The sequence below is a fragment of the Pelmatolapia mariae genome, linkage group LG15 (assembly GCF_036321145.2).
Source record: "Pelmatolapia mariae isolate MD_Pm_ZW linkage group LG15, Pm_UMD_F_2, whole genome shotgun sequence".
Classification (NCBI taxonomy): domain Eukaryota; kingdom Metazoa; phylum Chordata; class Actinopteri; order Cichliformes; family Cichlidae; genus Pelmatolapia; species Pelmatolapia mariae.
The window spans coordinates 18269345-18283165 of record NC_086240.1 but is presented as its reverse complement, the minus strand read 5'-3'; the positions used below and the strand labels follow the sequence as shown (position 1 = coordinate 18283165).

The 13821-nt window shown below is 39.0% G+C and overlaps 1 protein-coding gene across 1 annotated transcript; it reads right to left on the bottom strand.

The window, feature by feature from the left end:
* Positions 1-594: 594 nt before the first annotated feature.
* Positions 595-10248, bottom strand: LOC134642704 (hepatic sodium/bile acid cotransporter-like). Its single transcript, XM_063494656.1, has 7 exons — positions 10060-10248; positions 6758-6844; positions 5370-5482; positions 4691-4895; positions 1481-1659; positions 1051-1250; positions 595-599 (listed from the first exon to the last, which is right to left on the bottom strand). The coding sequence occupies exons 1-7, from the start codon at positions 10246-10248 to the stop codon at positions 595-597; spliced, it is 978 nt and encodes a 325-aa protein (XP_063350726.1).
* Positions 10249-13821: the final 3573 nt, after the last annotated feature.

The window sequence follows — 13821 nt, the reverse complement described above, 5'->3', positions numbered from 1 at the left end:
TAAACTAGAGTTTTTCCTTCCCACTGTGGCCAAGTGTTGCTCATAGGAGGGTTGTTTGATTGTTGGGGGTTTCTCTGTATTATTGTAAAAACCTAGAATGTAATACCTTAATATATTAATATTATATATAATATACTAAGTGCCTTGAGGCATCTACTGCTATGATTTGGCTCTATATAAATAAAATTGGATTGAAATCAAATTGAACTGAATTTAAACTATTGAGAGTGCCAGATGTTAATAATAATTACTAAGGCTTAAATGCAGAATGCCATAAATTTGCATTTAACTGTCTCATACCTGTAACTGAGGCTCAAGTGTGCATTTATTGTGTGTTCGTCTCAGGTCAGAGTGGTGCAGTGGTTAGCATTGTTGCCACATAGTAGGGCTTTTGTTCTTGTAGAGGCAGATGTGAGGCGCATAACGCTTTCGGTGATCAATGAGACCACTCAAATTACAAGCAATCAAAGCAAATACATTATTAATAATGCAATTATATAGAATAAATTACACTGTATCTAACGTGGCACCTTTTTAAAAGGTCAGTTTGGGTACCAGTACATGAGAGTATAATATTGTCATTAGTGGTTCTCCTCAACCTACAACATGAAAGGGTACAACAGGAGTACCTTAGAAGGCATCGCCCCTTTTACAAGCCCATAAAGGTACAATAAAGTACTTTGGGGAGAATATATTTGTATTTTTTTTTCTGCTCTATACTTTGTTTAGTGTAAAAAGTACTGTTTCTTCAAACGCAAAATTTAAAAAATGTTTAATCTAAAATATTTGAAATATAGCAACTGGAGTAATGCAAACCCTCCAATCTGAGATGCTGCAACCTGGATGTAGTTCAGTGAGTTAACCCAAACTTTTTTCTAGCATTGCCCACTTCAGATGTCCACAATATCCAAACCCACACTAGATCAAGTCGCAGTTGAATTTTTGTGAAATAATGATCAGCCAGACATCTGTAAACTCTTGTTTTTTTTATCTTGTGTGATAAAAGGCCTGTGTTAAAATGTAACCTCTGAAACCTGCTGTCACTCTTACCTTTTTCCTTTCTCTTGAACCTTTGGTAGCATCTAAACAGTATGATGATTACCGCCGCCTCCAACAACTGAAACACCAAGTAGACTGTCGGGAATAGATACAGAGGACCCACCACTTCGACAGGGAAGGCTACCTTCAATATGGTGGTGCACAGCGGGGCATTCTGACAACCTGTTTCCATGGAAACGGTCCTCCGCTCCCTGAAGGCATATGGAAGGATATATATATATATATATATACATATATATATATATATATACACACACACACACACATATATATATATATATACACACACACACACATATATATATATACACACACACATACATATATATATACACACACACATACATATATATATATATATATATATATATATATATCCCTTAAAATATCCATTGATGACTGAATTAAACAAATAACCTACTTGTGGATGAGTCTGAAGATTGAAGAGAAGACGTATCCAAAGCTGTAGCCTATCAAAGGCATGAGACCAGCGATGGCCAAGAGTGAAGGAGACATCATAGTCAGGATGATATGTCCGCTTCCAATAGCGATTAAGATCAAGGTCCCCACAAGTATAATCAGCATTATAATCATGCCTACCTAAGAACAACAAGACAGGACATAAATCAGTGTTTGACTTCTCTTCTGGTTTTGTGTTGCTCAAAAGAATTTGAGTATAGCATCAATTAAATTACACTTCTGGGATATTGATCTGGTCAGTTAAGTAGTAGAAAGGGTTGTTAATCAGTTTCAGTTGCTTGGATGTTGATGAAATCAACAACAGGTGTGCCAGAGATGCAAAAACAAGACAATGTTCAAAACCGGAATAGTTTCACAGGTGGAGGCCGTTGAGATTTTGCCCTCCTCATCATTTCTGATTGATTTAAATTTAATTAAACTCAACTTAACTCAGTTCAGTTAAATTTTATTTATAGCTCCAAATCACAACAACAGTTGCCTCAAGACACTTTATATTGTAAGGTAAAACCCTACAATAATACAGAGAAAACTCCAACAATGATATGACCCCCTATGACTAATCGCTTTGGTGATAGATGAAGTAAAAATGCCCTTTTAAAAGGAAGAAACCTCCGGCAAAACCAGGCTCAGAGAGGAACGGCCATCTGCTGTGTCCAGCTGTGTGTGAGAGGAGGAAAACAGGATAAAGACACACTGTGGAAGAGAGCCAGAGATTAATAATTAAATGCAGACTGGTGTATAATCACATAAAGAGTTTAAAAGGTGAGTGAAGAAGAAACTCATTGCATCAGGGGAAGCCTCAGCAGCTTAGACCTATTGAAGCATAACTAAGGGAGGATTCAGGGTCACCTGATCCAACCCTAACTATATGCTTTAGCAAAAAGGAAAGTTTTAAGTCTAATCTTAAAAGTAGGGATAGTGTCTATATCCTGAATCCAAACTGGATGCTCGTTCCACAGAAGAGGGGCCTGAAAACGGCAGGCTCTGTCTCCCATTTTACTTTTAAATACCTTAGGAACCACAAATAAGCCTGCAGTCTGAGAGTGAGGTGATAGAGGTGATATTAAGTTGATCTTGTTAGACACCATAACAGCTGAGAAGATCATTGAAGCCTCTCTTCCCGCCATCATGGACACTTATCGCACTCACTGCACCTGTAAAGCCACCAGCATTTTGGAGGACGTCACACACCCCTCACATACACTCTTCATCTTGCTGCCTTCTGGCAAGAGGTACCGGAGCATTCAAGCCCTCACTGCCAGACTGCGAAACAGTAACTTCCCCCAAGCTGTCAGACTCCTGAACAGTCAGTGACTGGACTGACACACACACATGCACACCTTCATACACATCACTACCGAGCACTTATAGGCAGAATCTCTCTCTCACACACACGCACACCTTCATACACCACGTTACTTTTTGCACAATACTCAGTCTTTTTCACATTTCTTTTGCACTGTTGTGTCTGTATTGTTCTGTTCTGTCAGGTACAGTCAGGTTCTATGTAGTTCTGTGTTGATTGTCTGTTATATGTCATATGTAACACCATGGTCTTGGAGAAACGTTGTCTCATTTCACTCTTTACTGTACCACTGCACATGGTTGGAATGACAATAAAGCAAATTGACTTGACTTGATTTCTAAGATTTTTAGTGCCCAGAACAATAAACTCAGTTTTATCTGATTTTAGAAGCAGAAAATGACAGGTCATCCAGGTCTCTATGTCTTCAAGGCATTCCTGCAGTTTAACTAATTTCTGTGTGTTTTCTGGCTTCATTGATAGATAAAGTTGGGTGTCATCTGTCCAGTGAAAATGAATGCTATGTCTTTAATGTTATTGTCTGTATAATGTAAACACAATTGGTCATAGCACAGAACCCTGCACTGAGGTCCAGCAGGACAAGCACAGAGGTGAGTCCACTGTCAGAGGCCATAAGAAGGTCATTTGTTACCTTCATTAATGGCTTTTCAGTACTGTAATGAGCTCTGAAACCTGACTGAACTCTTCAAATAAACAATTTTTTTTCTGCAGATAAGAAAATAGCTGTTTTACAACTACTCTTTCAAGAAGTTTTGAGAGAAAAGGAAGGTTCGACATTGGCCTATCACTTGATAAGACAGCTGGGTCAAGTGTTGGCTTCTTAAGTAACGGTTTAACTACTGCAGGTTTGGAGGCCTGTGGTATGCAGCCAGTTAATAGGCCCTGTCAAGGAGAGCTGGACAGGGCCTTAACCCATCAACAGGATAGGTAACTCCTTTGTGCAAAAAGGAACAGGATGAGCACTGTCAGAGCCCTAAAAAGTTCTGTGAATGTCTCTTTCATAAGGGTGGCCTGAGGGCCAGTCGTCCTCTAGTGCAGCGGTCCCCAACCTTTTTTGCGCCACGGACCGGTTTATGCCCGACAATATTTTCACAGACCGGCCTTTAAGGTGTCGCGGATAAATACAACAAAATAAAACTAGTACCGGTACCGAAAAAAGAAGATTTATTCATAACACATGTGAAAAGACCCAGGAAAACCGAGTTAACGATAAAAACGATAACAAAATAACGCTGAAAACCGATAAAAACCCTGAAAACCATACATTTCACACCTGAGCCTCAACTCTCGCGGCCCGGTACCAAACGACTCACGGACCGGTACCGGTCCGAGGCCCACGGGTTGGGGACTGCTGCTCTAGTGGACCCTGTCCCTGACACTGTGGAGGGTCTGGAGAAGCCATGGCAAACAGTATGCTGCCTGTAATATTGTTTAGTATGGTGGTGGGTCAGTGATGGTCTGCGGAAGCATATCAAAGTGACGCAAAAACCTCTACAGGCTAGGCAACAGCTCTCTGACTGCCATTAGGTATCATTAGGAATTATTTGAGTTTAGAGAAAGATGTTTAGACTTGTCTGAAGACAAAGTTATTCAGTTTCTCTGTGTGTCAAGTTAAGAAAAAAAAATCAGCAAATTCTAGAATTTGTAGGATGATGTAATCTACAGGTTTTCCATTTTGTTTGGGTTTTTTTTTTTTGTTAAACAAATATTTAAAATATGAGTCATTGAAATCTTTATTTGCCATTCCTGTACCAACTGACTAATCAATACTGTTAATCAGTTTTAGTGATCTGTCTGACCTTCAGTCTCCTGTCAGTATGCACAAACCTTCGTGAACTTCTTCGAGTACTGCGGCCTGTAGGTCTTGATGACGATGCCGATGCTACACGGGACAAGTATCAAGACCAACGATAACATAATTTCACCATAAGGAACAGCGTTCTGCACACTGGGGAAACCCTGGCAGTAGATGTAGAGCAGGAGAGGCATCATACCCAGAGCCAACATTGTAGAGCAGGAAGTCATCACGATGCTGGAGAAGACAAGGGTGAGACAAAAATGTTGCTTTACTCTGAGCTATGGAAACTAGCCTTTCTGAATTAAAAATGACATCTGATTCTCACAGACTTCATGATTTCCATATTCCTCATATTTTACTGACCCCATTTACCCTTCTCATAACTGCACAATGCTAAAAATGTCCCTGTCAACATGATGTTCAGAAAAATTACTAGAGATATTCCTGCTTCCTGGAATATTCCACTGACCTGCTGGACATCAGGTAGAGATATGCCAAAATCTAACTGAACTGTCTGAATTGTGCTTGTCTTGGTGTTATATTTGAAAACTGCACAGTCAGACACAGTGTGAGAAAGTTTGAAAACACAATCGAGTGGTATAACTGTTGTGAAGTTTTCTGCCTGAGCATTAATCACTTCAAATTACATTTTTAGCTTCTTTTTGGTCATTATAAATGTATTACAACTACATAACTTCCGATGTGTACCTGAGGTTCATGTCCCCCTGTATAGCCAGAGCCATGGAGTTGGAGAAAATTCCTCCAGGACAGCAGCCACATACCAGAACAACCACACCTGTTATATCACTCAACTGGAACCCCTGTAACACAAAATCCCAATAACCTCTTGCAGGATGCTGCAAATACCAGTAACAATGTCTAATAGTCTAAAACACAATGTCTGGTGTCAATTATATACTGGTACATCAACACAAATTCAATTATACTGGGCAACTTTTGTCATGTGCCTTGGGAGTGTCTGGGAGGTGTTCCTGTTTGTTAGAGGAGTTCCAGATTTCCGTCCTCTGGGGTGGAGTTTCCAGCACCTCACCTGCTCCTCGTTTCAACGGCAATCAGCAGTAGGGTTCTTAAACCAGCGCTGCCTTCCACTCTCCACCAGTTTGTCCAGCTACTGTTGGTGGTAACTCTGCCTCCTTGTGATCAAGTTCATGCTCGTCTGTCCCAGGTTTAACGTTGCCTTACTGTTCTCAGTTCTATCAGATTCACTTCCTGCCGTGTGACTCTTCAGTGCTTGTCCTGTTCGGTTCTACTACGTCAGTCAGTCTACAAACCATAGGTTTCACACTCACCATGTTTCTTGCCCTGCCTTCCTGACTGTCATGACTCTCTTGGATTTTCCTCCATCTCGACCTCCTGGAAACCATACCGTCTCCTGTCATGTGCCCACCTGCCATGAATCTGCCTGATTGCCAGTTTGCCTGAGCTGCTATTTAAGATGGTGGCTAAGTACACTTCTTCGCTGGATCGTTGAGTAACACTCCTCAGTACAGCTCCATTAACCTCTGTTTTCCATGTGAAGTTCTAGTCTGTTCTAATTATGTTTCCTTATATATAAATTCCTGGACCCATCCGAGTTTCCCGATCTGTTCCCATGAGTCTGGCAGTGAGGTGTGGAGTGAACGTGAGTGTGAGTGCTAAAGAGGATTGTGAAACTGGAGAGTGAGGAGCGGACGTGTGGCTTGTGTTTTTTGGACCTGTTTCCCTTCCATCCCTGGATTCCTGGAAATCTCAGTCCCGTGCACTGTAAATAGTTTCACTTGGTGTGATTGTTAATAAACTTGTGACTTTTATTCTAAATTTAGCTGGTCTGCGCGTGAGTCAGTTCCACTCTTGTGACAGTTGAATTTAAAATCATTTTCCTCACATAAAAAAAAATCTGTTTTAATATTAATCTTCGATTTGGTTAAATCAATGTAATTTTCATATTTTTATTATGAATCCCCGTAAAAATAAATTTGTGGGGAACATAAATCATGAATCACTGTCTGTACTTGTAACTTTAAATGTATAAAGACAAACGTGTATTATTCATACTGCATGTTAGAAATCTTATTTAACTTTACATAAATACCAACCTTAACTAAGCAAAAGGCTGTAAGAGGCATGATCCCATACTGGGCCATAGCTGCAATAGCCAACCCCTTAGGTTTCATGATGTAATTCTGTAAACAGAAGAAGTTAGCAAAATTGATCATAAATTTACTTCTGTGTTTATATTAATATGAACACGGCGGCATGTCTTCCCCTTCTCTCTCTGCCCACCACTTTCCTGTCCTTTCTTCACTGAGTCTATCCAATAAAGCAGAAAAATGAAAAATGAAATATATATTTAAAAAAAACTAAGATTACTATGAAAAAGTGCATTTTAATTCAAAAAGGTAAACTTTCATATATTCTGTATTTATTACAATAGGTAATGTTCAGAAATCCAGTATCTCAAAATATTTCTATATTTTATTCCAATTTGAGTAAATTACTCAAATTGTGAATTCTTTGTTCCATCCATCCATTCAACCATCCACTTATTTTCTGCTGCTTATCCAGGTTCAGGTCATGGGGCAGCAGTCGGAGCAAAGAAGCATAGTCTAGCCTCACCCTGGCCACTTCTTCCAGCTCATTTGGGGGACACTGAGCCATTACAAAGGCAGCTGAGAGATATAATCTCTCCACTGAGTCCTGGGTCTGCCACAGACCCTCATCCCAAAAGGACATGCCCAAAATACCTCACCTAGAAGGCATCCATGAGGCATCCTTGTCAGATACCCAAAACATCACAACTAGCTCCTTTCGATGTGTGGGAGCAGCGCTGCTACTCCAAGTCCCTTTCGATTGACTGAGCACCTTACCCAGTCGCTAAAGGAAAACTCAGTCACCCATTTGTATCCTTGACCTCATTCTTTTTGAGTCATTACCCATAGCTTGTGACCATGGGTCAGGATTAAACAAAGATTAACTAGTAAATTGACAGCTTCACTTTTATGCTTACCACAGAATGTGCCAACCTGAAGAGAGAGGTATCCGTGAGGCCAAGTTAGACTACAAGAGAAAGACCGAAGAACACCTAGACAGCAACAAAGGCAAACAGGTCTGGATGGTATTCAGCACCTTACCAATTAAAGGAATAACTTCGGAGCTGTGAGAGGATTGCCTCCAGGGTACGACCCCAGTAACCCTGTCCCGGGTAGGGTAGAGTGGACCCCTGTATCAAGTATAAGGGTATACTTGATACAGGGTTTGTCTGAACAAAAACAGAATCAAATCGACTTTATCAAATGTAAACGGTATAACTTTAAGGTCTTTACTTTACAATATAAAATGCCCTGAGGCAACAGTTGTTGTGATTTGGCACTATAAAATAAAATTGAATTGAAAATCCAAATTCAGCTGACTACCAGGAGATTTTAGAGGACTTTGAGCTTCCATCTGTTGACAATCTTTTTGGAGATGTAGAGTTCTTTTTCTAACAGGACTTATTACCTGCACACAGAAATAAAACTGATCATTTTTATGATGACCATTTTATTAGGCTACTTTGCTCGGCTGGTCATCCAACTCTCTTGGGTGAATCCTACATAGAATCTATGGGGTGTCGTCAAGAGGAAGAGGGAAAAAAACAAAGCAAAGTTACAGGTGAGCTAAGGTCTATTATCAAATCATCATAGCACCTCAGGAGTGCCACGATGCACTAATTAATGGAAGACCCAAGCAGAGTGTATAAATCAAGAACTGTTCCAGAAGTTGTAAATAATTTGCTGACTGCTCTTAGGTAATGGTCTAGTATTTTGAGACACTGGATTTGTGATTAGTATTCCTCCCTTTGTAGGTTTTCTAGGCATGCCCACCTGGAAATCACTGGAGAAATTATCTACAACAAGCAAAATAAGCATTTCTAAGTAAATATATTTCTAAAGGTGTTACTGACATGAAATTCTCATCAGATGCTAACAACCCATCCAATCCACACATGCAAAGAAATCAAACCATAGATGTCCATTAATTAAGTTATGTATAGTAATGAGAAATGACACAGGGAAAAAGTATCAAACACGCTTACTGAAATGCATTTAATATTTCGTACAGAAGTCTTTGTTGGTGATGACAGCTTCTACATGCATTCTGTATGGAGAAACTAGTCGTGTGGATTGGTCAGGTGTGATTTTGGCCATTCTTCCACATAAATGGTCTTCAAATCCTGAAGGTTCAATGGGCCCCTTCTATGAACTCTGAGCTTCAGCTCTTACCCCAGATTTTCAGTTGGATTCAAACCAGGTGACTTTTCAGTCTAGTTTCAGAGAAAGAAACTCAGTTTCCTTCGATCTGTGTTTAGGATCACTGTCTTGCTGAAACGTCCACCCTTCATCGTTCATCATCCTAGTAGATGGCAGCAGATTGTTATCAAGAATGTCTCCCTACATTTTTCCATTCATCTTCAATTATATGAAGGTTGCTAGTATCATATGCTGAAAAACTCCATGATGTTCCCACCTTCAAACTTCACTGTCGGTATGCTGATTTTGGGGTAATGTGCAGTGCCTTTTGACCTCCAAACATGGTTTTGGTCTCACCTGACCAGACTACATTCCCCCAATATTTCACATGCATGTCTAAAGGCTGTTTAGCAAACTTTAAACATGCTTTCTCTTAAGTAATGGAGTCTTGCTTGCTGAGGTATGTATGGTGTGCATACAAACCATGGCAGTTGAGTGTTTTTACTTGTTTTCTTTGAAACACTTGTGCCTCTTCTGATGTTTCTTCTCACTCGTCTGTCTGGTAGCACCTGGTCATGTGCGGTTTATGGTGAAATGATGTTCTTTCCACTTCCAGATTATGGCCCCAACAGTGCTACACTGGAACCTTCACTAGTTTAGACATTTATCTGTAACTAATGCCATCACTATGATTTGCAACAATAAGGCTGCGAAGGTCTTGAGAAATCTTGTTGGTTTTACCCTTCATCAGATGTTTCTTGTGTGACACCTTGGTAATGAGACACCTTTTTATAGGCTCAGTTTGGACTGAACCAGCTGAAATTAATTTGCATTAAGCGGCAGGATTGCTTTCTATTTACTGATTTCAGTTGGCTACTTTTTTCCCTGCGTCATTTCTCATGAATGGATCAAATGGTTTGCTACCAACATCTGGTGAGAATTTCACATCAACCATATTTACTTAGAAAAAATGGTGATGTTCATTACGTATTTTATCCATTATATTTCAACATGCTCAGCAATTCCTTGCAGGAACTGGAATGTGTTGTCAGGGATACGGACATTTGCAAAATCCTGCTTACGTGTAATTTTTTCAAGCTTTGTCACAATACTTTTTTGCATATACACAAACCACATATACATTTGAATTCACTGCTGATCTTGGTCACCTTGATCTTAGACACCTCCATGGTGCATCCAAGTGAAACCATGGTGATGATGATTATGATTGTAAACATTACTGTAATGACATTGCCAATCACTGGGTCCACAACAGGATGGTAAAATGAGGTGGTGTTTGCAACCGTCACATTGCGCCACAAATCTTGATGAGACGTCAGGTTTGCTGTGTTGTTCATGGTGCCTTCAAATCAGAAGAAACACGAGGTTCTGAGCTGTGAGTGAAAAACCACAAGTGGACACGAAGAAGGACAGAGAGCAGAGTAAGAGTTAAGCAGAATACCAGCATCTTTGTTTGTTTACATTCTGTGTTCAGATTAAGTTAGTGAAGAAAACTTCTGTAGCAGGAAGTATAAGGAGGTATCCTTATGATATAGATTCTGAGCTGTGGTAAGATAATTTTCAGATGCAGTTTGAGCTGTACTTAAGTAATAGAACCTAAAGAAGCCAACAAATTGCTAAAATAAATGCAGAAAATTCATGTATATGTACTTTTATTTGTTGTGCTTGGTTTCATGTTGTGTCAAAGCTGTTATATGTTACAGCACTGTAGTAAAGAATATTCAATACAGAGAATGATTTCCCTTTAATTTGTCCAATAATAAAAGAAATAAAGCCGCTTTAAAATCTCTGTGTGCAAGAGTGTCACACCTGAATGCCCTCTAAGAACTTTGTGCTCAAATTGATGGAGTTTAAAGTTTAACAGCTAACACTTCGGGAATGAAACAACAACTGTAACAGTACACTCTGGACTACTTAAAACATATCTCATACTAGGATTAACTGGTTTCTGAAGCATTGGTCTTCTACCTTTTCCTCGGTACATGTGTTGACTGAAGCAGAAAGCTCGTGTTAATAAACAAGGTTGATAACTGGAGGTTTTACAAACAGCACTTTATAATACGGCTCGCAACTAAGGGGGAAATTCCTGTAATCAAATGGAATTTCAAAGTGTTACATTTAAAATTATAATGTAATTGCACTTAAATACTTAAATGTAGGCAGACCAGAATAAAGGGTTATGTTTTTACAGGAACAAGGAAATAATAATACTGTAAGTAAACTTAAGTCGTGCATAGGTAACTTGAAGTATTCTCTAATTTCATGGTAATCTTGCAGAAAAACAAACAACATTTTCCTATCTTACTCTAAACATATGTTGTATTTTCCAAGGTGTTGGTCATATTATGAAATGCATTAATTTGACCTTTTACATAATTTTTTTAAACATCTGTACTTAATACTCACTACAGTGATGTGCATGAGATTGAGGACTGCTTTCCCTTACCAACATTTAAGAAAAACTTAATACCAACAAAATTTGCACGCTTATATGACATGATGGAGCCAAGTCTAATTTAATTTGTTTGCTTATTTGTTACAATCACTGTTCAAAGAGGAGGGTCTCCTTTGCTGTAAGAAACCAGCAATGTTACTCTGGTCCATTATACAGCCCACATCTCGGAAATTATAACGCATTTACAAGTTGAAACAACAACTGTAAGATGGGGGGATTTTCCACAAAATTAACAAGACATTATGCAATACTTAAAATTACTTAAAGTATAATTTGTCTCCTTTCCTTTAGACTACCCAGAATTTAGACACCACTTAAAATTAATTGCACTACAAGAATTTTGCCAGCTTAGAAAATCACAGTTACATGTGCTGCAAATTGTCAAAATTTGAAACGCCTCCAAGTTCTTTTGGAACATCTTTCAACACATATATGGTGCTGTAAACTCAGATTTTGCTTCCCAATGTAAAGATAAGATAACCAGATAAGATAACCTTTGTTAGTCCCATATGTTAGAAGACGACTACATGATAGATTATATAAGGTTGGCAGTGTGAAAATGTTCAAGAAAAGAAGTCAAGATGATCATGCGGAACAAGCTGATGTTTCAGTAAAAGTAATTTTAGGAATGGCGCAGAGTTAATTTAAGCTAGAAACAGAACATGTCCTGCAGGAATTTAATTCAAGTGATTTAAAAGTTCACTTTCTTCAACTGATCGCTAACATACATACTGTGCACATACACTGAATCTTTTACTTTACTTTTAACACTTGGGTACAACATATTTAACACGTTTAACTAACGCTTAACTAAACAATGCATATTCCTCGCTGGAAGTTACTTAAATCTGGTTAATCTGTGCATTACTGAGAAACAACATGCAGCATTTGTTTGTTTCACACTTCACACTCCTTTGTCCACATGCTGTGTGCACACAAATTGCTTTCACAAGATTGCACATGTCTGTTTTCTATTCGTTTTGTGCTGTATGAAAAAAAAAAAAAAACTACAGCCCACCAATGCTTCATAAAAGAGTCAAGACTGACTTCTGGAGTTTGCTGCAGGTGAGAATTGCACACCTAAACCTAATAGTCATTCTGCAGAAAGCAGAAAAAAGAAAAAACGAGGAAAAACCTCAAGATGATTTTCAAGAAATAAACAGTTGACAGATATGTTCACAGGTGTATTCGATGCTTGGTTTACCTTTTAGGTCAGATTCTTCCTTTGCTCTGCTCTCGTCTCTTTGTCATAAAATGAACTCCTTTTGTGTTGCCACTCCTTTTATATGATTCAAATGACACATGGAGGCCTCTGGTTGTCCAGAGGTGCCATCTAGTGCACAGCTGACTTCAGCACCTACAGAGGAGACCATCCTCCTCCAAATATAACTAAAATAAAATAGAATATTATATTACAATGGCACTACAAAACACTTTATTTTAGTTTTTAAATAATGTCTCATCTATTTAGAAGTAATTTATTCATCTCATAACATATATGTTGTTCCGACCACAAGTAATCTACATATTGTTTTTGGTATCTGTACAGCTGGAGTGGTTTGTGGGTGTGCTGTGCTTGGATATTATATGTGAAGTCATGAGTGGAAATCACAATCAATTGAAAGCTCCCGAAAGACCAGAGCGGCTTGCCTGTCATTGATTGTGTTCGAATCCTTGTGCTTACCCCAAACCTCTCATTCTTGTCTCTCTTTTTTTTTTTTACAATGTCTTTTTCAGTAACCAATCTGGCAATTGAAGGTTTTTCTGTAACTTTTGACTACAGATAGAAATAAATTAAATGTTTGATTCAAGGAGTAAATCAGGCCTTCAAGTCCAATTTTTGTCACCACTATTTACTGTGTTTTTATAATAAATTGTGACATCCTCTGCAAAATGTTATATATACATATATATCAGCTTTTTTTCCTTTTTTATTTATAAAAAAAATCCTGACAAATATCTTGTATGTTGCTGGTCCATTCCATCCATCCATCTTCCACTTATCCGGGGTCGGGTTGCAGGGGCAGAAGCCGCAGGGAAGCCCAAACAGGGACGCAGGGACGTAGCGTTTTCAGTGGGAGAAACGTTTCGTCACTCATCCAAGTGACTTCTTCAGTCTCAGCTGACTGCAGGTTTCCCCAGTCTTATAAACAGTACATTTGCATAATGACTGAAAGTGACTGAAGGAACAATGGGCTGGGAGGTCAGTCCCTTGATCATTAATATGCAAATTCTCATGACCATTGATCAACAACCACTGATCAATGGCCATGAGTACCATTCACAGAGAGTTGGGGAATGGCTGCAATCACAGCATTGTAAGATGGCGAAAGATTTACCCTTAGGCCCCCTCCTCGATTCAGAGATGGTCTTTCCCTTTTCACGTAAATGGCCTCCTTGACTCCCCGGTCAAACCAGCGTTCTTGTTTGCTCCTGGCATAGTTCCTCCATATTA

Coding starts and splice junctions, on each gene's coding strand:
- LOC134642704 (XM_063494656.1), bottom strand. CDS start 10,248: ATGAACAACACAGCAAACCTGACGTCTCATCAAGATTTGTGGCGCAAT. Junction 4,896..5,369: donor CAGGGGGACATGAACCTCAG/GTACACATCGGA, acceptor TGTCTTCTCCAG/CATCGTGATGACTTCCTGCT. Junction 1,660..4,690: donor ACTCGAAGAAGTTCACGAAG/GTTTGTGCATAC, acceptor TGTTGTTCTTAG/GTAGGCATGATTATAATGCT.